Source organism: Diabrotica virgifera, chromosome 6 (assembly GCF_917563875.1).
Source record: "Diabrotica virgifera virgifera chromosome 6, PGI_DIABVI_V3a".
Taxonomy (NCBI): Eukaryota; Metazoa; Arthropoda; class Insecta; order Coleoptera; family Chrysomelidae; genus Diabrotica; species Diabrotica virgifera.
The window spans coordinates 12,091,297-12,117,955 of NC_065448.1; the positions used below are offsets into that span (position 1 = coordinate 12,091,297).

General features: G+C 33.6%; 3 protein-coding genes across 8 annotated transcripts in view; 1 reads left to right on the top strand and 2 right to left on the bottom strand.

The window, feature by feature from the left end:
- Positions 1-1,561, bottom strand: part of LOC114332196 (BTB/POZ domain-containing protein 3) — a 52,506-nt gene extending 50,945 nt beyond the window's left edge. For 4 of the 5 annotated variants that reach the window (XM_028281938.2, XM_028281937.2, XM_028281936.2 and 1 more), the window contains exon 1: positions 1,064-1,561. In XM_028281938.2, the coding sequence (XP_028137739.1) occupies positions 1,064-1,329 (266 nt within the window). In that variant the 5' untranslated portion in view covers positions 1,330-1,561. The remainder of the gene's footprint in view (positions 1-1,063) is intronic. The other variant, XM_028281935.2, reaches the window with a different exon arrangement.
- Positions 1-26,659, top strand: part of LOC114332197 (advillin) — a 235,697-nt gene that overhangs the window by 61,850 nt on the left and 147,188 nt on the right. The gene's annotated exons all lie outside the window — the stretch shown is intronic.
- The window catches only part of LOC114332198 (tetraspanin-6-like), a 54,140-nt gene continuing 47,481 nt past the window's right edge, over positions 20,001-26,659 (bottom strand). For both annotated transcript variants that reach the window (XM_028281943.2, XM_028281944.2), the window contains exons 4-5: positions 21,275-21,400; positions 20,001-20,630 (exon numbers count right to left, since the gene is read on the bottom strand). In XM_028281943.2, the coding sequence (XP_028137744.1) occupies positions 20,475-20,630; positions 21,275-21,400 (282 nt within the window). In that variant the 3' untranslated portion in view covers positions 20,001-20,474. The remainder of the gene's footprint in view (positions 20,631-21,274; positions 21,401-26,659) is intronic.

A 26,659-nucleotide genomic window follows, 5' to 3' on the forward strand; every position in this document is an offset into this window, starting at 1 on the left:
GCATTCTCATTTCCGCCACAGGCATTCGTTGTTCCTCTTTCTTTTTCACTGCCCAACATTCAGTTCTGTACATCATAGCTGGTCTTATGGCTGTTTTATAGAATTTTCCCTTCAGCTTCATTGGAATTTTTCTGTCACACAACACACCACTCGCTTCTTTCCACTTCATCCATCCAGCCCTAATTCTACTGCGTGCATCTCCATCTATTTCTCCATTACTCTGTAATACCAATCCTAGGTACTTAAAACTATTGCTTTTCACAATCATTTTACCATCCAAAGATACCATTTCATTTGTAGTAACTCCCATCTTTAAATGAACATTCCAAATACTCTGTTTTTGTCCTACTAAGTTTTAAACCTTTTTCCTCCAGAGCTTGTCTCCACTGTTCCAGTTATTGTTCTAAGTCTCTTTCACTATTTCCTATTAACACTACATCATCAGCATACATTAGGCACCATGGAATGCTACCCTGTAGTTTCGCTGTTATCTGGTCCAAAACTAATGAGAATAAATAAGGACTAAGCACCGAGCCTTGGTGCAATCCTACTTTCACCTTAAATTTATTAGTCTCTCCCACAACTGTCCTAACACTAGTCGTTACTCCCTCATAGATATCTCTCACAATCTTTACATATTCGCCAGGGACTCCTTTCTTATTGAGTGCCCACCACAGAATCTCTCGAGGAACTCTATCATATGCTTTCTCAAGATCAATGAAACTTCGTCTCAGTAATAATAATAATAATATCGGCCCTATCTATAAGCTGAGCTGGGCTAAGCTGGTGATTTGTTGGTGCAACCAGGCATTAGATAACCACCCAAATATGTTAGCATTAAATTTACTGGACAATAGTCAACAAACGAGACGCATAGAAGCAAAAATTACCATTAGATTTACCATTCTTGAGTTAAGAATCACTGATTGTAATATTCATGTACAGTAAATACCTAATTATTGAAATATTTCTCTTCCGCAAGTGATGTTAAGTCAACAAACATGTTTATGGGTTCTTTTTGACTTATTTCACAGTAAACAAACAATAATAAAAAAATTCTTACTCTAAAAGGGCTTTAAATGCATCAGGTTGAACATCCAATATCGCAATAGGATCTTTCTCAGCCATTCCTCCAAAAAACATCGCCTCGAACACAGGGCTCGACATAGCCAGGAACAACTTGTGCCCTTCCAGAACTTGCTGATTTGGCTCTGCCCCAACTATAAACCTGCAGTCGCTCCACATTCCTGTCTCCAGCAAGTATTGACTTCTCTCCTTTACCAGCTTCCTGGTAGTCTGCCAATCGCAGGGGGACACAGGGGCCGTCATTTTAAATCTACAATATTTAAAGTAAAGAAGAATGAGAATAACTAAATTGACACTAACTTTAAACACTAGCTGCTTGATGATTTTAACTGTACGTAGCTTAATTACGATCTAATCAGTTGTTCACTTTAATTAAAATGTAAATTTTAAGTCAAATTTCGCCTTTATTTATTAATTTTATTTGGACTCATTTTTTATAATAAGCATAATTTGTTTTTGACGACATAGTTTGACAGTGACATTTATTAGTTCCATTTTATGGGAAATGTCTGTAGAGGGCGGCAGTGAGTCCGTGCCACAAGTTAGGCAATTAGTAAAACAGCAGGGAGTAGTAAGCAGGGATCAATTTTATTGGTTGGTTGGTTGGTTGGAAAAGAAAAGGAGGAGAAAAGGTAAACAAGCAATATACAAAAGATATAAACTACACACTACACGTGAAGTATACTTAAAGAAGAACACATGAACTGCGCGAAAAATATGGATAAAAACGAAGAAATGTTGATAAAACATGCAGAAGAAAGAAGAGGAGATACGGAAACGACCAAATACTTGCAAATACTTAAAATAGAGGAAGATTTCAATCAGGGTGACACTAGAGGAGCATGTAAATTCCAGAAACAACCCTCTAAAGCCTGGGGGCATGATGTTACATACAGTCGGAAAAATGAAAGAATACCCATGAACTAACATATAAAACACGCTGTATTTTCCTGTCACCGTGTCACACAAAAAATTAGCCAGCGCAAGTACATCTAATAATTATTGTTACATGTACTTGCACTGGATAATTTTCTTTGTGACACGGTGACAGGAAAATACAGCGTGTTTTATATGTTCGTTCATGGGTATTCTTTCATTTTTCCGACTGTATGTCTACCAAATCTTTGTAGATGTCGACAAGTCTATGATATATAACATAAGGAAAGGTAACATATACTTAATTACATCGGCGTAACCAGGGGGGGGTTTGGGAGTTATAACCCCCCATTTGTATGTACTTTGAGCTCTATACGCTTACACCATTGCTATTCGATACCCCACAGAGACCATCAAGTAGTTGTAACCCCCTTAGGATTATCCTGGTTACACATCTGCTTAATTATGCGAGAATTTGGTAAGGAAATTGGTAAAATTAGTTTAAGCCACCATGATTCAGACAAAAGTATAAGTAGGAGTTCAAAATTAATTGACAGAATCCTTCCAGATAATTAAGTGGATGAAACAGGGAGATGGGTTGGCTCCGATTCTTTTTAACGTGTATGTGTGGAATATGTTGTAAGAAAAATGTCTGTTAATTCAAAAAATGTATTGTACAGTAACTCTAAGCAGATTATGACGTACGCAGACAATGTAAACATGATGGGATGAACAGCAAGAGACGCCACAGAACTTTATGTGGAGCTTGAAGAAAATGTGAAAGAAATAGGGCTAGCCGTCAACGTGGATAAAACTAAAGCCCTAATACAAGTAAGGAAACAACGAAACTTGCAACATTTGACAATAGACGATGCAAATATTGAACTAGTAAAACAGATGAAATACCTGGGCGTAGATCTAACAGAGGGCGGCGAGGAGGAAATACGGAAAAGGATAATGCTTGCTAACACAACATACTTCTCTCTATTGTCTATTGGAGGTGTTTGGAGTTCAAGATAATCCTAGGGAAGTAAAGTTTAAAGTATATAAAACCATCATACGACCAATCGCAACATATGGAGTAAAACATGAATCATACATGAGAAACTACAGAAAAGATAATATATCTTCAATCGCAAAATCCCGATTCAGAGGACTGGACTGCGTTCCGTATTCTAATTGAAAAGTAAAATTGTTTTGCCTTCGCATTGCAACTGAATAAAAATGGTATACATTTTTATTTTATAGTCGTATTACTCCGTAGAGTAATCAGGTGCATTTTCCGTTGGAACTTTACCAAGCTGCAAACGGGGGATGTGAATTGCATAGTGTAGAATTCCTTCCCTTTGTCTTCACTGCAGCATCAATGTGCTTGCATATTGTAGAAGCCTTGGAGGTGTCACCAGGAAAGTGTACCAATAAGTTTTCAATTTAAAAATCTTTTAGTAATGTTTTTAATATTTTCAATATTATTCATTTTGCTATTAGGATTGAAAACTACTTCATCTTTCAATTGCCAGATGACGCTAGTCACCTAATACCTTTACTTCGGTTGCAATGGGTGGGAAAAGCTCTCGGTGCTGGTCAATTAGGGTATGGAGAACAGTGCCTACGTTCTCTCCGATGAGGCTTCAATAAGAGCCGAAAATCGCGATTCAGAGGACTGGACTGCGCTCCGTATTCTAATTGAAAAGTAAGATTGTTTTGCCTTCGCATTGCAACTGAATAAAAATGGTATACATTTTTATTTTATAGTCGTATTACTCCGTAGAGTAATCAGGTGCATTTTCCGTTGGAACTTTACCAAGCTGCAAACGGGGGATGTGAATTGCATAGTGTAGAATTCCTTCCCTTTGTCTTCACTGCAGCATCCATGTGCTTGCATATTGTAGAAGCCTTGGAGGTGTCACCAGGAAAGTGTACCAATAAGTTTTCAATTTAAAAATCTTTTAGTAATGTTTTTAATATTTTCAATATTATTCATTTTGCTATTAGGATTGAAAACTACTTCATCTTTCAATTGCCAGATGACGCTAGTCACCTAATACCTTTACTTCGGTTGCAATGGGTGGGAAAAGCTCTCGGTGCTGGTCAATTAGGGTATGGAGAACAGTGCCTACGTTCTCTCCGATGAGGCTTCAATAAGAGCCGAAAATCGCGATTCAGAGGACTGGACTGCGCCCCGTATTCTAATTGAAAAGTAAGATTGTTTTGCCTTCGCATTGCAACTGAATAAAAATGGTATACATTTTTATTTTATAGTCGTATTACTCCGTAGAGTAACCAGGTGCATTTTCCGTTGGAACTTTACCAAGCTGCAAACGGGGGATGTGAATTGCATAGTGTAGAATTCCTTCCCTTTGTCTTCACTGCAGCATCCATGTGCTTGCATATTGTAGAAGCCTTGGAGGTGTCACCAGGAAAGTGTACCAATAAGTTTTCAATTTAAAAATCTTTTAGTAATGTTTTTAATATTTTCAATATTATTCATTTTGCTATTAGGATTGAAAACTACTTCATCTTTCAATTGCCAGATGACGCTAGTCACCTAATACCTTTACTTCGGTTGCAATGGGTGGGAAAAGCTCTCGGTGCTGGTCAATTAGGGTATGGAGAACAGTGCCTACGTTCTGTCCGATGAGGCTCCAATAAGAGCCGAAAATCGCGATTCAGAGGACTGGACTGCGCTCCGTATTCTAATTGAAAAGTAAGATTGTTTTGCCTTCGCATTGCAACTGAATAAAAATGGTATACATTTTTATTTTATAGTCGTATTACTCCGTAGAGTAACCAGGTGCATTTTCCGTTGGAACTTTACCAAGCTGCAAACGGGGGATGTGAATTGCATAGTGTAGAATTCCTTCCCTTTGTCTTCACTGCAGCATCCATGTGCTGCATATTGTAGAAGCCTTGGAGGTGTCACCAGGAAAGTGTACCAATAAGTTTTCAATTTAAAAATCTTTTAGTAATGTTTTTAATATTTTCAATATTATTCATTTTGCTATTAGGATTGAAAACTACTTCATCTTTCAATTGCCAGATGACGCTAGTCACCTAATACCTTTACTTCGGTTGCAATGGGTGGGAAAAGCTCTCGGTGCTGGTCAATTAGGGTATGGAGAACAGTGCCTACGTTCTGTCCGATGAGGCTCCAATAAGAGCCGAAAATCGCGATTCAGAGGACTGGACTGCGCTCCGTATTCTAATTGAAAAGTAAGATTGTTTTGCCTTCGCATTGCAACTGAATAAAAATGGTATACATTTTTATTTTATAGTCGTATTACTCCGTAGAGTAACCAGGTGCATTTTCCGTTGGAACTTTACCAAGCTGCAAACGGGGGATGTGAATTGCATAGTGTAGAATTCCTTCCCTTTGTCTTCACTGCAGCATCCATGTGCTGCATATTGTAGAAGCCTTGGAGGTGTCACCAGGAAAGTGTACCAATAAGTTTTCAATTTAAAAATCTTTTAGTAATGTTTTTAATATTTTCAATATTATTCATTTTGCTATTAGGATTGAAAACTACTTCATCTTTCAATTGCCAGATGACGCTAGTCACCTAATACCTTTACTTCGGTTGCAATGGGTGGGAAAAGCTCTCGGTGCTGGTCAATTAGGGTATGGAGAACAGTGCCTACGTTCTGTCCGATGAGGCTCCAATAAGAGCCGAAAATCGCGATTCAGAGAACTGGACTGCGCTCCGTATTCTAATTGAAAAGTAAGATTGTTTTGCCTTCGCATTGCAACTGAATAAAAATGGTATACATTTTTATTTTATAGACGTATTACTCCGTAGAGTAACCAGGTGCATTTTCCGTTGGAACTTTACCAAGCTGCAAACGGGGGATGTGAATTGCATAGTGTAGAATTCCTTCCCTTTGTCTTCACTGCAGCATCCATGTGCTTGCATATTGTAGAAGCCTTGGAGGTGTCACCAGGAAAGTGTACCAATAAGTTTTCAATTTAAAAATCTTTTAGTAGTATTTTTAATATTATCAATATTATTCATTTTGCTATTAGGATTGAAAACTAACTTCATTTTTCAATTGCCAGATGACGCTAGTCACCTAATACCTTCACTTCGGTTGCAATGGGTGGGAAAAACTCTCGACGCTAGTCAATTGGGGTATGGAGAACAGTGCCTACGTTCTTTCCGATGAGGCTCCAATAAGAGCCGAAAATCGCGATTCAGAGGACTGGACTGCGCTCCGTATTCTAATTGATAAGTAAGATTGTTTTGCCTTCGCATTGCAACTGAATAAAAATGGTATACATTTTTATTTTACAATATATCTTATTAGTATTTTTGAAAGAAAGATATTAAGGATATTTGACCCATTTGCGATAATGGTATGTAGAGAATATGGTGCAACTACGAGTTTTATCAATATTACAAAGAACTTTATAGCAAAAATACAAAGAGATTGCGCTGAGTAGATCACCTTATAAGAATGGATAATAACAGAACACCTAGTAGAACCCTTAGTGAAACTATGGTGGAACGTCGGCCAGTAGGAGACCAAGGAAGAAATGGATAGAAGTGAGAACCGATAAACGAAGTGGATAAATGGAGAATAGCAGCCAAGTAAAGGGATACTTAAAGAAGGATGCTGGGACAGGTCAGAACCTTAAAATGATGCTTTTATAAAAGGCCTTCGTGCTGATGCCCTCATAGATACGGGTAGCTCTGTCAGTTTTGTTAATGAAGACTTCGCTAACATGTGTAAACTCTCTGGGAAGCCATGTACGCAGACTGTTTCTATGGCCTCATTATCGCATTCCTCTCAAGTTAAAGGTGTAACATGTCAAAATATTAAAATTGGTGACCACTTTTATGACAACATTAATTTACTTATAGTTAAAAATCTCTGTGCTGATCTGATAATTGGGCATGATGTTCTATCTAACCACTCGAGTCTAGAATTTGAATTTGGAGGACCTAAAGAAGTATTCAAAGTATGTAGCGTCGTTGAAGCCTCAGTTCCTGCAGTTCCTTTATTTTGTAACCTGACTTCAAATTGTAAACCAATCGCAGTAAAATCACGCAGGTACAGTGCCGAAGATAATATTTTTATTAAAAATGAGGTGAAGAAGCTTTTAAGCGATGGCATTATTGAAGAAAGTCAATCCCCTTGGAGAGCGCAAGTCCTTATCACCAAAAACGAAACTCACAAGAAGCGCCTTGTCATTGATTATTCTCAGACAGTTAATCGATTCACACAACTTGATGCCTATCCGCTACCAAATATCAAGGAAATGGTTTCCAAAGTGTCACAATTCACTTTCTTTAGTGCACTAGATTTTGCCCGAAGTGCATACCATCAGGTCCCAATCCTTCCACATGAAAAGCTGTACACAGCCTTTGAAGCCGCTGGTAAACTTACCAATTTCGACGTATTCCGTTTGGTGTTACCAATAGTGTAGCCAGTTTCCAAAGAACAATCGACTGGCTCATATGCACAGAAAATCTTGAAGGGATATATGCCTACATTGATGACATAACTAACTGTTTGTGGCAAGACGAACATCACAAAAATCTTGAGAACTTTCTGAAAGCCACAGACAAATACGGCTTGACTCTAAACAAAACGAGGAGCAAAGGGCCTAGCCGGGTAAGATGATGAAAAGTGCCCCCAAGTCGATTCGAATTCCATATAGGTCGACGTTTAGCATATATAGTGAAATTAACTTTCTGAAATTTTTAGCCCCCTAGGTGGTCATGTGACCCACCTAGAGCCTAATTAGGGTTTTTATGTTTTTATTTTTTATCTCAGCCGCATCGAGAACTAGCGAAAAACTTTAAATAAAAATGTTGTAAGCTGTAAAAAGTTCTGCCCGAAATTTTTTTTTAATTTTTGGCGGGAAATTTAAATTTTAGAACGATTTTAAAATTTTAAATGTGTATAAAAAATGACTAGACATTCGTTTTCACGAAAAAAATATACAGGGTGTCCCGAAAAGATTGGTTATAAATTATACCTAAAATTCTGGGGTCAAAAATAGGTTGATTCAACCTCACTTACCTATATACAATAGTGCACCCAAAAAAAGTTACAGCCCTTTGAAGTTACAAAATGAAAATCAATATTTTTTCATATATCGAAAACTCTTAGAGATTTTTTATTGAAAATGGACATGTGGCATTCTTATGGCAGCAGCATCTTGAAAAAAAATTAAAGTGAAATTTGAACACCCCATAAAAATTTTATGGGTGTTTTGTTCCCTTAAACCCCCCCAAACTTTTGTGTACGTTCCAATTAAATTATTATTGTAGCACCTTTAGGTAAACACAATGTTTTTAAAACTTTTTGCCTCTCAGAAATTTTTCGATAAGCCAGTGTTTATCGAGATATTTTGAATATTTGTCAAATCCACCACATATTTGTATATGGTTAAGTACGATTATAGAGACCTGTTGATAATCTGAAAATTTATTTATAATTTACATTTTTAGGTATATTTTGAAAAAGAAGCCACATCTCGATAAAAGGTGACTTATCAAAAAAGACTAAGAGGCAAAAAAGTTTTAAAAACACTGTGTTTAACTAATGGTATCACAACAATAGTTTAATTGGAACGTACACAAACATTTGGGGGGTTTAAAGGAACAAAACCTCCATACAATTTTTATGTAAATATATTAAAAAAGAAGCCGCATCTCGATAACAACTCGCTTATCGAAAAAATACTAAGAGGTAAAAAAGTTTTAAAAATGTTGTGTTTAACTAATGGTACCACAATAATGAATTAATTGGAACGTATACAAAAGTTTGGGGGGGGGGGGGTATAAGGGAACAGAACCCCCATAAAATTTTTATGGTGTGGACAAATCTCATTATAATTTTGTTTTAAGATGTTCTTGCTATAAGAATGATACATGCTTATTTTCAATAAAAAATCTCGTAACAGTTTTCGATATATTGAAAAAAATCGATTTTCATTTTCTAACTTCAAAGGGCTGTAACTTTTTTATGAACACATTTGTACTAAGGTAAGTTAAGTTCAATCGAACTCTTTTTGACTCCAGAATGTGTGGTATAATTTATTACCAATCTTTTCGGGACACCCTGTATAACGTGTATTTTTGCATAATATTTCACCCTGAATTTTTTCAAATTTTTAAAATTGGTGAAACGCACCTTTAAAAATAAAAAATCGCGTTTTTTCAGTTTTTTTTCATTTTTTGATACAATTTTATAAGTACATGTTTTTCAAAAAAGGTAACACCGTCACTAGAATAGGTAAAAAACTGAAAAATAATTGGGGTTTGCTTAATAAAAATTTTTTGTAATGCCATCCATTTTCAAGATACAGGGCGTTGAAGAAAACAAAATTTTACACTTTTTTTTAGGATTTTGCCGAAACTACTGGCAACATTGTAATAAAATTTGGCGAGTTTTAAGAGGTAGTTGTTGTGCATTTTTTGACATACAATTAAGAATTTTATATTTATCATTGGCGCGCATAGAGGTAATGGTCTGAACTTTTTAAAGATAAAAGATAGTACGCCACTGACATATTTCAAATTAACAATCGTTTTTGAATTCCTCGTTCAATTTGTGACAAAAAATCTATCTTCCTATTTTTTCTTACGACGCGCCATTTTTATTCAAGAGATAAAACATCTTAACCCTTACAAAGTATTCGAACTTCTATATGAAATAAAATATTACAATATTAGTAGTTTCTACATCTATGTACATAAACTCGTAAATCCATTATAAAAACTAATTCGAGTACTTTGGAAGCGTTAAGATATTTTATTTTTTGCAGCAAAACGGCGCCTCGTATGAAAAAATGAGAAGATAGTTTTTTTATCGCAAATTGAACAAGGAATTCAAAAATGATTGGTATTTTGAAATACATCTGTGGCGTACTATCTTTTTTCTTTGAAAAGTTCAGATCATTACACCTAAGCGCGCCAATGATGAATATCAAATCCTTAATTGTATGTCAAAACATGTACAATAACTACCTCTTAAAACCAGACAAGTTTTATTACAATGTTGCCAGTGGTTTCGGCAAAATCGTAAAAAATGTGTAAAATTTTGTTTTCTTCAAAATGAATGGCGTTACAAAAAATTTTTATTAAGGAAACCCCAATTATTTTTCAGTTTTTTACCTACTCCAGTAACGGTGTTACCTTTTTTGAAAAATATGTATAAAATTGTATCAAAAAACGAAAAAAAAACCGAAAAAATGCGGTTTTTTATTTTTAAAGGTGCGTTTCACCAAATTAAAAAATTTGAAAAAATTTAGAGTGAAACATTATCCAAAAATACAAGTTATATATTTTTTTCGTGAAAATGAATGTCTTAGTTATTTTTTTATACTCATTTAAAATTTTAAAATCGTTCTAAAAGTTAAATTTCCCGCCAAAAATTAAAAAAAAAATTTTTTTCGGACAGAACTTTTTAAAGCTTACAACTTTTTTATTTAAAGTTTTTCGCTAGTTCTCGTTGCGGCTGAGATAAAAAATAAAAACATAAAAACCCTAAGTATAGGCTCTGGGTGGGTCACATGACCACCTAGGGGGCTAAAAATTTCAGAAAGTTAGTTTCACTATATATGATAAACGGTGACTTATATGGAATTCGAATCGAGTTGGGGGCACTTTTCATCATCTTACCCGGCTAGGCCCTTTAATCAAACAGTAATAAACTTACTTGGTTATATTATAGGCCCAAATCATATCATAAAGCCAGATGGTAACAGACTACAACCGCTTATTAAAAATGTCTCCACTGAATGACACTGTATCTCTCAGAAGGGTATTGGATATGTACCCGTTGCTTTCTTTTCAAGATCACTTAACTCTAGTGAGCTGAACCATTCTGCTGTGGAGAAAGAAGCGTACGCTATTGTTGAATCTCTAAAGAAGTGGCGTCATTTTCTTATAGGAAAGCCTTTCAGAGTCATCACTGATCAAAGGTCTGTAACATTTATGTTCAACACGAAGCATTCCAGATCTTCTTTTCATTCATTTTTTCTTGGGCTGTAGTGACTTAGGAGTGAAAGGGTGAGCGGGGAGGAGGGGAAAACGCAAAAAGGATAATATGAAATAATAAAACAAGTCAATAACATGTATAATGTATATTAAAAATACAGATAGCTACAATATAGATTTATAAAGTACATACATCCAGTAAAGATATTCCATTTATTTTGATTACCTAAGAAGATTTAAATATGAAAGACTTCATAACAATACTTATAATTTATATCCAGATTTTACATTAACTAAAAGTAGACTTAAGAACAATAGAAGGCAAGTAAGTTAATTGACAATGTTTAAAACATACATTTTTAAGTTTAAAAGAATAATTTATTAAAATTAGAAGAATAATTGACTAATAACATGAATTTAAAGTTTTGGTGTTAAAATTGATATGCTGTCTGTTTTTAATATCTATATTTTTTGTTCCTTAGTAGGCAATTACATTAGTTAGAGTAAAACCAACAATTATTGAGAGTTTGTGTACACTCCATAATTTAATATGATTATAGATAGTTAAACTGCAAAACCTCGTAAGTCGATTTTTTTTGTCAATTATTACTTTTATATTTTGTTGGTTTATACTTTTACATATCTGTTAAACTACGAAAGCTTGTAAGTCAATATTTAAATTTAATGATACTAGCGACATCTACAAAAACAGAAGTAAAATTTTAAGTTACAAAACCTCGTAAGTCGCTCTTTGACAAAAATAACAAGAATAACAATATTACTGAATTTTACTTAATGATAATGGAATCGTTACCTAAAAAGAACCCTACACACACAAAACGAATAAATTGAATCTTACATAAAGAAGCCAACATGTTTTTCGTCTTTCCTCTAAAGTTACATAAAACTGACTTAGAGGTTTTGCAGTTTAACCGTCGGTAAGGTCTGTTTTTAAACCAGGAGGGGTAATTTAAATTTACCGCGACGTGATGCTTGTTTGTAATTGGTCCAACCTCAGACAAGTTTACTCCGGTGTTATGAAATTTTGACACTATGACGTTTACGAAATTTTGACACTATTGGCATTTCATAGGTTAATTAAGTTATATCAGCGATTTTTTGTATTTTCTGAGTTATTCCTCTAATTTCTAGATTTTTAGTGTGTTTTTATATAAAAAACAGTTGTTTTTAGAACTCTTTAGCGACGTATTAGTATGTATAATATAATAAACTTACGTGCATAGAAATCGGACCACTTAAAAATTTGGTCATTTTTGATGTCTCATATTTCCTAAACCTGTTGGCCGATTTAGGTGATTTTTTGAACATGTTATATCCTGATTCTTTAAAAATACCACTCGAATAATATTGTTGCTAAACAGGTAAATGTTCATTGTATACCGGGTGTACCAATCAAACTGTGTTTTTTCTCAAAGTTCGCATCACCCTGTGTAATATTCTAGCGTTTATAAAATACTGAAATTAAAACCCAACTATAGTCTCAGGTTTTCTTAACATTATGTTTTTTGATTCATTCGTTTATGTTGGGTAATAAAAAAGTTAGGTACAAGTTAGGTACAACTTGACATGTTCTTCATCAAGACACGGTGTTTTTAAACAAGTGCGACAAACTTTAAGGGGTAATTCTGCATGAAAAAAAAATGACAGTTGGCTTTATAAACGTATGTCCGCAAATGTATCGTTTCCCAGATACGGGATGTTGAATTTTTTCTTACAAACTGACGATTTATTTATTGCTTTAAAACCAGTTGAGATATGCAAATGCAATTTGGTAGGGTTTAAGAGATAGTTATTGTGGATTTTTTGATATAAAATTAAGAATTTTATGTTCACCATCAGCGTGCATACGGGTAATATGATCGGTCATATTACACCTATGCACGCTAATAGTGAATATTAACTTCTTAGTTGTATGTCAAAAAATGTGCAATAACTACGTCTTTAAACCCACCAAATTTCATTGGCATATCTCAACCGGTTTTAAAGCAATAAAATAAATCGTCAGTTTGTAAGAAAAAATTCAACATCCCGTATCTGGGAAACGAAACATTTGCGGACATACTTTTATAAAGCCAACTGTCATTATTTTTTCATGCAGAATTATCCCTTAAAGTTTGTCGCACTTATTTAGAAACACCGTGTATTGATGAAGAACATAAATATCTAGTTGTTAAAGTACCTAACTTTGCTAAGCTAAATGCTAAATGCTAGAAATGATTAGCTAAATGCTAGAATATTCCACAGGGTGATGCGAACTTTGAGAAAAAACACAGTTTGATTGGTACACCCGGTATACAATGAAAGTTTGTCTGTTTAGCAACAATATTAGAGTGGTATTGCTAAAGAATCAGGCTATAACATGTTCAAAAAATCACTTAAATCGGCCAACACGTTTAGGAAATATGAGACGTCAAAAATGACCGAATTTTTAAGTGGGCCGATTTCTATGCACGTAAGTTTATTTATGAATTACCGTCAAAGGCCGATATGATCAACCAAAAAAGAAGATATATTTGGCGATTTTTCTAGTGCCTTTCTTGGGTGTGAATCTATGTTTTTACTTTACTCCTGCTGGTTTAAAAACAAAGCATAGTAGCATAGAGCCTCTCGCCTCCTCCTCTTTTCAACAAGCCGTTACGCCCTCAACTAGCTTACGCCATTGTGGGCGCTATAGTAAGGCAACTTTTAACATAACGCTATATTTGATTTTTCAATCAAGCCATCAAAAACGACCAGAATGACCCTTAGATTTTTTTCAAAATTTTCCTAGAATCTGAGGAAAACTTGATTTTCTATCTCGCTCTAACACAAAGTCTCTTATGGAAGGCGCCGTTGCCAGATGTTGTGAAATACCAAGTTTTTCAGGAAATCTAATAGTGCCTAAACCGTTTAGGTACTGTTAGCTTAGGGGTTCTTTTAGCATCCTGTCATATTTGATTATGTTGTGCTCCAATTTTTGGGTTTCTTCGTTATAAAAACTGCTTTGGATATTTATGATAGGCCATATTAACATTTATGTACATCATTTAATTTCGATTGATGTTTTTTTCTCTCTCCTAAATATAACATATCGATGTTTTAATACCAGGCTAGAATTTATGCATTTTAAAACACTTCTTGAACATAGCCAAAGTGAGTGTCATACACTTTCACAAATTGTTGGTTTTAGTTTTCTTCGTTATATTAAGATCTAAAAAATATACCTAACTATGAATAAATAACAAATATATACTCAGAACATGGAACTTTAGTCAATAGAATACCGTATGAGTACATTTTGAGACGAATACCACTAATAGGGCTGTTTGCCGCCGCCATTTTTCTCGTACACTTGACATATGATGTGTACGTCATATTCTCGTACACTTGACATATGACGTGTACGTCATATGTCAAGTGTACGAGAAAAATGGTGGCGATGAATAGCTCTATGTGTGTCTCAGGAAAGCAAAATATAATTCGTTGTGTCTCACCTTCATGAATACGGCATATATCACCAAACATCACATTTGATTTTTATTTATAGGACACGTATAAATATACAGGAAAAGCTTAATAGTAGGATTATAGATTACATTTATATAGAAAGTGCATCGAGAAAGCTCATAGAGGTAAATATTTAAGAAGAAATGTGATTGGGTTTTTATAGGTTATAAAAGGGTTAAAGGTTTAATTTCGTAATTTTTATTCATTCTAAATACAGGGACGAAAAGCTCGGTACATAAAGTCAGTACTATTTACCATGATACTATAAATAACGAGATAATATCTTCCCGTAGCTCAAATACGTCTGAGTTCGCGCATGATGACGTAACTGGAGACCGGAAATTATTCAATTAGCAAAATAACATTAAACTTCAATGTACCTATTCGAAAAAAAAAAAAATTAGTGTCGAGTTTCCTGTCAAAATAACTGTCCAAAATAAAGTATAAAATACAGTTATCTTACAACCGCGAACAACCCAAACTAATCGGATATTACGAATTATTACAAACCATTACGAACTTGTCGGTCTCCAGTTACGTCACGACTTCAGGATGTGCAATATATTATCTTGTTATTTATAGTATCATGCTATTTACTAGAACAGAAGAACGCATTACTGGCGTTTGCTTGCAAGATACAAAAGCGTATATCTTTTAATTATGTTACAATTTTATCTCTTACTTCATTTTCTCTAATTTAAAGTTATTTCAAATAAGCTCAGGATGTCCGGAGCGCTATAACAAATAATTGATTGTTGTATCAATATGTCGTATGTCAGAAGTCATTAATGTCAATACAATCAAAAGTCATATGCCAAACAAAAAAAAATTGGTACTGACTCTACAACCACAACTCGTAACGTTGACTACAAACTGTAACAAAAAAAGGCGGTTGTGCATCATCGATTTGTATTATTAATAATTTAACAGTGTAAGTACATCAAAAAGTGAATAATGTTTCATTAAATACTTAAATTTTTACAATATTAATACAGGGTAGGTCGTTTCATCCCAAAGAACAACTTATTTATATAACGGAACAAATTGGAATTTTTAACGCCGTATTACAACATTGTAGAGAAAATTTTACAAAAAAAATTGCAACCATCATCCACTATATATCATGATTCTAAATCTACTGGTCACTGACTTAGTCAAAATCACTTTTCCAGGTCAAATACATACCTTGGAGATAATATCAGAGAGATATTTAGGTGTAACATTGAAAATCAACGACTTTGAGGCTTAGTATGTTTTAGAATGTATTAAAACATTTACTTTTAATAAATTCTAAAAAACTTTAATAAATTTTGGATCTATACTCATCTAAAGCAAGAATAAAACGAGAACGACAAAAAAGAGAATGCATGGAGTCAACTCTCTTCCAATGGCGCTACAGCCCAAATCCGGCCCTGGCCTCCCCCAGCATCTGCCTCCAAGCATCCCTATCCTTGGCTGAATTTTCCAGTCTTTGGATGTTTGTTCTTCTTCTGCCTCTTTATAACTTACACATCCATTAAGTTTGTTGTTGCTCTTCTGTCTATATGATCTATCTAGTTGGTTGTTCGACCATTCGGTGAGAGTCATGTGGCCTTATGGATATCTCGCTTAAGGCTGTATGACACTATGCATTTTCTTGTATCATTTCTAATATCGTTTCTGATATCGTTTCTTGTATACATTTTCTTGTATCATTTCTTGTACGTACATTTGTGTACTGTATTACACTATGCAAGTTCTTGTATCGAAAATTGTATGAAATTCGGCACGTGATTGGTCGAAATTTTGTTTGTCAGCCTGTGTCACGTTATGGTAGTACTAGTACTGCATACTGCATCTACAGCTACAGCTGATTTTGAAGATTTTATAAAATTTATAAACTTTGAATTAACATTTTAATGTTAACCAGAATTTTACGTTGACTGTTTGAGGTTGATTATTTGTGTTTTTATTTTGTTTTGATATTAGTGCTAAATTATTTGCATTGGAATTATCTTCAGTTTGATCCAAATTAGGAATTATTTATTTTCGTCTATTAAAAAATTATGCACCATGAAACCTAAATTTATAGTATGAACTTTACTAGGAGCTAAATATATGGTTATTAGTAGAACAGTAGTCCATACCAAACGGTATATTAAGTATCAATAAAAGATTTATAAATAATACCTACAAAAACACAAATAAATTCATCAATACATTATCCCATTTTCATTTCAGCCGCCATTATGAGTAAGTAATTATGACATTTTAGATGTTTTACCAGCAGGTTTTACGTTTTTGCTCTTTGCGCAGAAATTGGCGCAGTTCTTGTACAAGAATCTGTGTCTGACTCAAATTCTTGTATCGTTTCTGATATCGTTTCTTGTATCTGTGTATGACACTATGCATTTTTTTTGACATATCAGAAACGATATTAGAAATGATACAAGAAAATGTATATGGTCCAAGAGCTGTGAGACATTTTTGAGTAGGTATTTTAGGCAACCTGAAAATTTTTCAGCTGACTATTCCATGATAGCCTAATACAAAAATGCCGGTCTGGCTGGAGGGTAGCGGTTATTTTCCCCAAAAATCCCCCCCAAAGTTAAACAAAAGGGTAAAAATTGTTATTACAAAAAATATCATTGACGTGACTTTAAAGTAAATTTATATATTCAAATATAAAGAAAATAAACAGGCCATGCGATTTAAGGGCGATTTTAACTCTGCAAGATACTTGCATGGGCGCCCCAGGATTATTTTCAGGGGATGCATCTGCTTCAGAAGATTTCATCTGAATCTGTACATACTATTAAGAAGTATATAATATACAACTATACATGCATAGCTATGTATGTACATTCCTTCCGGACAGGGAGGTGCAATTGTTATTTGACAGGGTATTTTTTAATAATAAAAATAAATATTCTAAAAAAGACAGGTTTTTTTTTGGTGAAATTTTCCAATTGTCAGGTGATCAAAAAAATTACGCGTGAATATAAATGAAAAGCGCTATAGGTCAGCAGCAGTGTGAGAAAGATCGTATACCGATAGCTGTTTGCGTCCTCTGTTGTAGCTGAGCGAGTCCGTTCGCAGGAGAAAAATCACATAACCTGGCCATATCCATGTTGTTGTTTCTCGAAACGTTAGAGTAATTATTATATATTATAGTTTTTTAAGTAACTTTTTCTTAATTAAAGAAAAATAATACGTATTTTACAATAGACTTTTCAAATATGATAGAAAAAGACAAATTTATTATTATAAATATATAGGTAGAAAAGTATAAAACTATAAACTAAATTATTTCTGTGGCCGAGTCTTGTACTTCTTCTTCAAACTCCTCATCTGAGCCTTAATATTCATTCTCTTCCTCTTCGTCAGACTCCCCTCGAGACTCAGATTCCTCTTCTACATGATCTGTAAATAGTTGTATCATTAATTAGTTTAGTTGCTACGTATTCTCCGTCCTTTTATACGGAGTCGAAGCCTGGACAATCACATGCTCATCTGAAGAAAGACTTACCGTTGTTGAGATGTGGAGTTATCGAATACGTAACAAACACGGAAACATTAAGAAAGATGAAAAAGGCAAAAGAAATACTCAACACTATGAAGGAAAGAAACATGAGCTACTTTGGTCATATACTAAGAAATAAAAAACGTGATGTGATTGGTTATATAAGGAAAAGTATTAAGCATTGGTTATATAAGTAAGAATACGTAGCAACTCAATCAATTAACCACTAATTAATTTTTCATTAATTCTAAATACATATTACAACTATTTACAGATCAGGTAGAAGAATCTAAGTATCGAGGGGAGTCTGATGAAGAAGAAGAGAATGTATATTTATTTTAGCTCATTTTTCTTTCCTTCATAGTGTTGAGTATTTCTTATTTTGCCTTTTTCATCTTTCTTAATGTTTCCCTGTGTGTTAAGTGTTGTGTGCATGATATTTTTTACATTATTCGATAACACCACATCTCAACAATGGCAAGTCTTTCTTCAGATGCGCCCGTGATTGTCCAGGCTTCGACTCTGTATAAAAGGACAGAGAATACGTAGCAACTTAATTAATTAATCACAGATTATTTTTAATTAATTCTAAATACATATTACAAGTATTTACAGATCATGTAGAAGAGGAATATGAGTCTCGAGGAGAGTCTGACGAAGAAGACGAGAATGAACATTTAAGCTCCAATTAGAAATTTGAAGAAGAAGTACAAGATTCGGACACAGAATTAATTTAGTTTATAGTTTTATACTTTTCTACCTATATATTTATAATAATAAATTTGTCTTTTTCTATCATATTTGCAAAATCTATTGTATAGTACGTATTATTTTTCTTTAATTAAGAAAAAGTTACTTGAAAAACTATAATATATAATAATTACTCTAACGTTTCGAGAAACAACAACATGGATATCGCCAGGTTATGTGATTTTTCTCGAGCGAACGGACTCGCTCAGCTACAACAGAGGGCGCAAACAGCTATCGGTATAAGCTCTTTCTCACACTGCTGCTTACCTATAGTGGTTTCATTTATATGCACGCGTAATTTGTTTGATCACATGGCAATTGGATAATGTCACCAAAAAAAACGTGTCTTTTTTAGAATATTTATATTTAAAATTAAAAAATACCCTGCCAAAATAACAATTGCACCTCCCTGTCCGGAAGGAATGTACATAGGTATGCATGTATAATTGTATATTTTATACTCATTAATAGTATGTACAGATTCAGATGAAATCTTCTGAAGTTCAGATGCACCCCCTGAAAATAATCCTGGGGCGCCCATGCAAGTATCTTGCAGAGTTAAAATCGCCCTCAAATCGCCTTGTCTGTTTATTTTCTTTATATTTGAATATTTAAATTTACTTTCAAGTCATATCAATGATATTTTTTTGTAAAAAAATTTTTACTCTTTTTTTAAATTTGGGGGGGATTTTTGGGGAAAATAACCGCTACCCTCCAGCCAGACCGGCATTTTTGTATTAGGCTATCATAGAAGAGTCACCTGAAAAATTTTCAGGTTGCCTAAAATACCTACTCAAAAATGTCTCACAGCTCTTATACTAATAGTGTCATACAGCCTTTAGGGAAAAGAGGTTGAGCTTATGATCATTCCCTTGCTAATAGCGAAGTCTATTATTAGCCTCCGTTTTCTTTAGTTGTATCATGAAGATTATGCGCTTACCTATTGTTCTCGTGGATTCGATTTATTTTCCAATGTTAATATTCATTATTATTTCCCCGATATTATTTCTCATTACCTAGATATTTTGTTTCTAAAATTGCCGCAATTATGATTTTGTATCTAGGCAGCTCATTTAGTAGGTTTCTCTGGTTTATTTATCTCATTTATCATTTCAAATTTTATTCAAGATTCTTACATTCCATGATCCTATCTTAAATTCCATATTTCATTGCCTAAGTCGTCACATGTCAGTCTGTCTTTTAATCAATCAATTACGGGTACATATAAACGAACAACCCTGTGAATATGAACAGTTACAAAAAAAATTAATAAATGAACTGATGTTTGACATTAACCATAATCAACGATTCTTTCTTTATTTTTTATAATATTTGTTATGGTGGTACGAGCTATCTAAGGGACTCATTAATATTAAGCTCAGGGTGCTACTGTTCGAGGTGTGGAATTCCATAAACAAGGTATCTCCTTGTATTATGAAATGATCCCTTGTTTATGAAATTTTACAGGTCGAAGAATAGCACCCCTCTGAGCAGAGTATTAATGCGTCTATTAGATAGCTTATACGACTATAATATCAACTGTAAACAACTTTTTGTAAATAAATATTGATTTTTATAACAAAATGTTTTGATGAATTGTAAAATTGTCAGCAGTATTAAAAATAAAGAAAAAATGGAGCCGATTTTAAAAACCATAACATCTTACAATAAAACAGTTGATAACTATATAAAAAGAACTAAAAAAATATATAATATTACAGTTATCTACTTCTCATAATACATTTCTTTAGTATAAAGGACAAACCTTTACCTTGAGCGCGTCAATATGTCGTATACGTTCTAGCTTAAGCCATTTGTTCGTATTTCGCTTTGTTGATCACCTTAGCCAGGCAGCAGGATAAGATGACGCCTATCAAAGGGAAGAAAGCTATCCCAACGGCTGCTCCTGCGACGATACCCACGTTGCCGTTCAGAAATTCGATGATTTTCGTATAACATCCCTAAAATATATAAAAATGTACAATATTTTTAGTATATTTCAGCGTTCTTGACTCATATCTACAACAATACAAGTTGGCAGAAATATCTCAAACCGCCAAGGTCAGACCGACGTAAACTTTAGTTACGCGACGTTGTCAGATTAATCGGGTTTCAAAGGTTTTGCTGTTTTTTATTTGTTACCTGTTTGACAGTAAAATTTCCCTCTGCTTGCTCCTGCGTAAATTTTATAACATTGTGTATAATTTCACAGGATTGTGCACTTAGTGTTCTGTTTTTCACGGCATTGGTAATGTTCATGTTTATTAAAAAAAATTAAATGTATTATAAATAAACAACTATTCCACGATATCTGGAAATATCGCAAAACCACTGATTCGTGAACAATGCATTTTAAATGGATGTTTCCTCTTTGCACCAATGCGTTCGACTGAATTCTCCTCTCCTTGATTTACTACCTGAGTGATCGTTGTTTCCGATATGTCTGTACAGTTGTACTTAGGGGTGGTCAGTGGCAGACTAAGGCTAAAGCAAGCTCTAGTCAAAATTGTAATTTCGGCTCTATCTTTCAGTTTTGACACATACTTTGTTTTTTTTTTTCTATAAGAGTAATGATAAACTATTTCATTTTTGTTGGTTTACCTACCTGACTATATATTTGATCTTCTTTTTCCGTGGTGCAATTGTCTTGAATACAACAAGATTGGGGTATCGGTTGGGGATGTGGCAGGTCTAACCAATCACGAGGCTGATGATTTCCGCAGCAGTGTAGCTAAAGAAGAAAGGATTAAACGATTACTAATAGATATAATCTATATACATATGATAATCGTTCCTTACATAAAATTATCTTAAAATTTCGTCAAAAAATCATATACAATTAAGTAAATTCTTTTTATCTACTCTATGTCATATTATGTATAAATTTTTAGTTTGTGAAAACTGTCATTATAGATAGCAGTGCGTGAAGGATTTAAAGTGTGCGTGAAGTAACAATGTATTTTAAATGGGATTTACTTTTTCGCACACTTTCAATGGGTTTTTTGACACACTTTCATATAATCAAATATCCTTAACTTTCGCGTTGTCATGGTGATGACAATATGAGCAATGACTTACAACAAAATTTTTGACAGTTTTTTGGCTTGAAAGTAGTTAGGATTTTTAAATGACAAAGTTCTAAAAATTTTAGAATAGAAATGAATTCCAGTGGCGAAGAGTTACAGTTTTTTTATTTGTTTATCGTAGATAAAATATTGTATGAAACTGTGCGTGAAGTACTTTTTGCGAACTTACGCGATGTATAGCACTCGCTCCGTTGTCGCTGGTGCTCTAAAAATCGCGTGCGTTCGCAAAAAGCATACTTCACGAACTGTTTCATAAATAACTATTTTTTACATATATTATTAATCTAAAAATTTCTCCGATTCGCAACAGATGGCTCTGTTTTCGCAGACAAATCGTAGCACAAAAGATTACAACAAAAATAGTTCACTTTTTGTTTATGTGCTTCCTGTTTATATTGTCTTTCAATCACTATTAACAAAGAAAATAATTTGCTTACAAGGAGAAGTAATTTGAACGATTTTATTATTTTATTGTAAATGATAATATGTTCATTTTAAAAGTAAAAACACTATAATATGTACTTCTTTATGTGAGTCCCCTCGCCCCTGACGATTAGCGCCAATGTTTTCAATGGAGTAAATGCTCAAACTGTGCACTGTTTAATTCCTGGCAGTAAGCTAATCGATGGAAAACAGATTCGATGGAATTGTTAAGTGTTCTGCAGATATATGGGCAGGCAGCTAAGTCAATTTTTATCTGACGCAAATCATCTAAATCTTGAGGTTCTGTTTCGTAAACCCGATATATTAAATAACTCCACAAGAAAAAATCAAGTGGAGTTAAATCTGGTGTTCTGGCAGGCCATTCGATTGGACCTCGTCGTCAAATCCAACGACTAGGAAAATATTTATCTAAATAATTACGAACGTTCCGCCCGTAATGAGGTGTAGCACCTTCTTGCTGAAACCAATCGTGCTCCAAGTTATTGCCCGCAATCTTCCTTATTGCTGGAATTATTTCATTTCGAAGTAATAAGATTATCATCGGTGAAGAATAGACCAATCAAATGATTATTTATTGTTCCACCCAAATGTCTAATTTCTATAGATATTGGGTTTGGCTCTCTCGCATCCAATAAAGATTCTCGTCTGTACAATATCTGCAATTATGTCGATTACAAGTACCATTCAATCGAAATATTGCTTCATTTGAGAATATATTATTGTAAAGAAAGTCTGGATCTTGATCTATTCTAAACACTATGTCGTCACAAAATTCTAAACGCCGGTCGAGATCATCTTCATTTATCTCATGAGCAAGTGTCATTTCATTTCGAAAATTATAATTGAAAATATTTTTTGTTTCCGAGTGACCTTTCCCTATCACACCAGCCTACTATCATTAGCAATGATATTCTATGCTTAGTCAGTTAATCTTCTCGAGTCAAGAAGGCTACTTCTTGACTCAACTTAAACAGTTGAAGCGAATGTATTATGAAGCACAAAAAATTACAACAAAAATAGTCCACTTTTTGTTTACGTATTTATTAATAAAGAAAATAATTTGCTTACAAGTGGAAACAATAAGAATCAATTTGAAGAATTTTATTAATTTAATTTATATGATGATATATGATATTTGAAAAATAAAAACACTATTATTGTTAGATTTTCATTTCACGAGACTTATTTTTCATGATACAAAACCATCCATCAAACATTAAAAAATATTTCAATATTGCATTAAAATATTAATTCTTTTAATTATATATTATTGATTATATTTTCAACGAAAAATAATATTTCGTCTTAATTATACCCTCGAGGGTGGGTGGGTGTGAGTATGAACATTTTATGGCTGAATCAAAGGCAAATATGGCAAATATATTCTTTGACTGCATACAGAATCCAAATCTGCAATAAAAATGGGGTTTTCCCCAAGGGATTGATTTGAATTTTGAAAAATATTAAACACGTGTTTTTTGGATGATTTTTTGCATCTGTATTTCTCGAGATATTAGACCATTTCCAAAATTTTCCTAGGGTATCAGAATAAATTGTATTTCTCCGATTATAGCGCGATCCATCAACAATTCAAAAAATGCCTCGAATAAAAGTTATTTATATCCACAAGGAAGAAGTTCCTGTAGCTGGCTGTATACCAATAATTACAAGTTTTAATGAAAAATTCGTCTTGGTAAAAGGTTTATTAATTTAAAAAGCCCCTAAAAGGGCTACAAATATAAAAACAAAACGTTTTCGCTCTGTAACAAGAGCATCATCAGTGTTACAAGAACATGCTGAGCCACCCAAAAATACTAAGGTTACAATCATAGTATAGAAAAATAGACTAAATGTCTTATAAAAGTGTATACATAATTAAATCCAAAGGATGGATATAATTTCTATCCTACATCCCTAGACAACTGAGTTGTCTTTCACATCTTTCAACGTAATGACCTAATTAATTATTACGAGTACCTAGCAACCCACGTACCACGTGTGGGAGTCATATGTTGCCCTAAGGCCATATCCATAGGAATTATATCCACTTTTGGGTGGCTCAGCATGTTCTTGTAACACTGATGATGCTCTTGTTACAGAGCGAAAACGTTTTGTTTTTATATTTGTAGCCCTTTTAGGGGCTTTTTAAATTAATATACTTTTTACCAAGACGAATTTTTTTCATTAAATTTAAAAGTTATTGACTTTTCCATAAGGAATCCAAATCTGCAATAAAAAAAATGGGGTCCCTATGTATGATGTGTGGAGAAGGTGGAGGATTGTGTTTGGTGTCATTCGATAGATCTTTAAAAAAGATTGAACACATGTTTTTAAGTCTTTCGATGCGATGTAAATTTCGCGAAATATTCGACCGTTCCACTTCTTTTAACACATTGAACTTGAATTTTGCAGCAAACAGTACTTTATACAGTTGAGCCCACGAGTCTTTACCCGTGCGTCATTAATAGGGCTTTTCATCGATTGTCATTTGTTTCGAGTTTCTGTCATGTTGTATAATTTGTGTATAATATTAATATACACGGATTATACGAGATATGACAGAAGCTCGAAACAAATGACTGTGAATGAAAAGCCCTATACAATGGCGAGATAAAACACATGCTTTTTATCTAGCATCATTCTCTTCCACGCATGAAACTAATGACAAACCAGCTGCCGCCTGTTATTAAGTAAAAACACATGTTATTTTTATGAACGATCTAGAATCAGTGCATTGAAAAGAGATAGGTACAAAGAAAGACGATTGGGGATGTTTTCACATATTTTAAGCACAATTTCTGACCTTTTTTTTTGTTTACTTTTGTGGCTGTCAGTTTGTTGAATTTTTTGCTGTTATTTTGTCGAATTTTTGCATTTTGAAGTTTTTTATAGTATACAAACAGTTGTTTTCACAACTAATTTTATATTGGAGTTAGAAATTTTATGATAAGTTTATGTTATTTTACGATAAATTTGGACAACCTACAAAGCTAATCTCATTGTTGACACAGTTAAGGAATGCTTGTGTTTAATGTTCCGTCAAAGTGAATAAAATAACAAAAAGATAATATTTATGTTATTGAATTTTTTTTATAAATTGTTTATTTTTTATTAATCAATGATAACAAAATAATTTATTAAGCTATTTCAAATACAGCTGTAATTATGCACCAACATTTTAAAGCAAAACTTAAATTTGACATTCTATTTATTTGATAACTTCAAATTTTATACTATAACCCGTGATCGGAATAATACCCATTTTCTGTCACTTGCTGTTGCGTTTAGTAAATTTCAATTTCCGACTTATCATCGACTTACTTCGTATGCTTTAAATGATGACGCACGGGTAAAGACTCGTGGACTCAACTGTAGATTTCTTATTGGCAAATAGATCAATGTATATAAGCCAATAAAAACTGTATTATACAAAGTCCTCTCACAATATGACATCAATACAGTATTCGTGTTAACAAACTTATTAAAAATCTGCAATTTCCGTATAAATAACTTCATTAAAAACTTGTTTGCACGGTCAAGTACTCGGGGAACTATTTATAGCCGCGTATGTGGTTCAATCGATGTAGTTAAAATTCAATTTCTGTAATTTTACACTTACATTCTGCAATAAAATTACCGTAAAGCCACACGGCAGCCGATGCCAATGATTTTCCTGCTTTCTGCTTGTTTTCTATAAAGCAGCTGCTTCTTGCTGCCACGCTATTTCGCTGCTTTTTTTATTTGAGTAGAGTGCGTTTCACTGCATCGACTTCTTGGAATACGGTCGGTTACGTTTATTATTACTATACATTATATTAATCTATTAATCAGGTAAATTGTTTAAAAATAAAGATCAAGTAATATCAAATGTTATTGATATTACTGTATGTTTATTTCCGAAGCACACATGACTATTAAGAGTTATTTTAATATTCCCAAATATTCAACCTATGTAACTCAACATCCATTAGGAAAGGCCCATGGAGGCAGGGCCCCCGTAAGGGTTACTGGGGCCTGTGTGCAAAAAAGGATTTCGGCGCCCCTTAGGCATTTTGTTTGGGTTGTTTTTTATTTAGTTTTTAAAGGTAGGTAGGTGCTTGAAATAAACCAAAAAACTGAACTTTAGAAATCATATTTATAGTCCATTCACAAGGTAAAATATTGTAAAACCTCCGAATTTTTAAGGACCGGTTGGATTGACATGACATTTGGCATACACATAGCTTAGCTAACGTGTCAGGGAAAAAAGTGATATTTTTTTGATTTTATTCACCCCTTCTCGGATGTGAAAAAAGATACGTTCAAAAAAGTCCGGAATTGGATAAAATGACTAATTTTGAACAACTTTTCACTCTTTTTCTACTTATAAAGTTTTTTCATTAAGTCAATAATACTTTTCAATACTTATCTAGTTATTTACGAGTAAGTATGTTAAAAGGGGAAAAAATGGTGTAAGTACA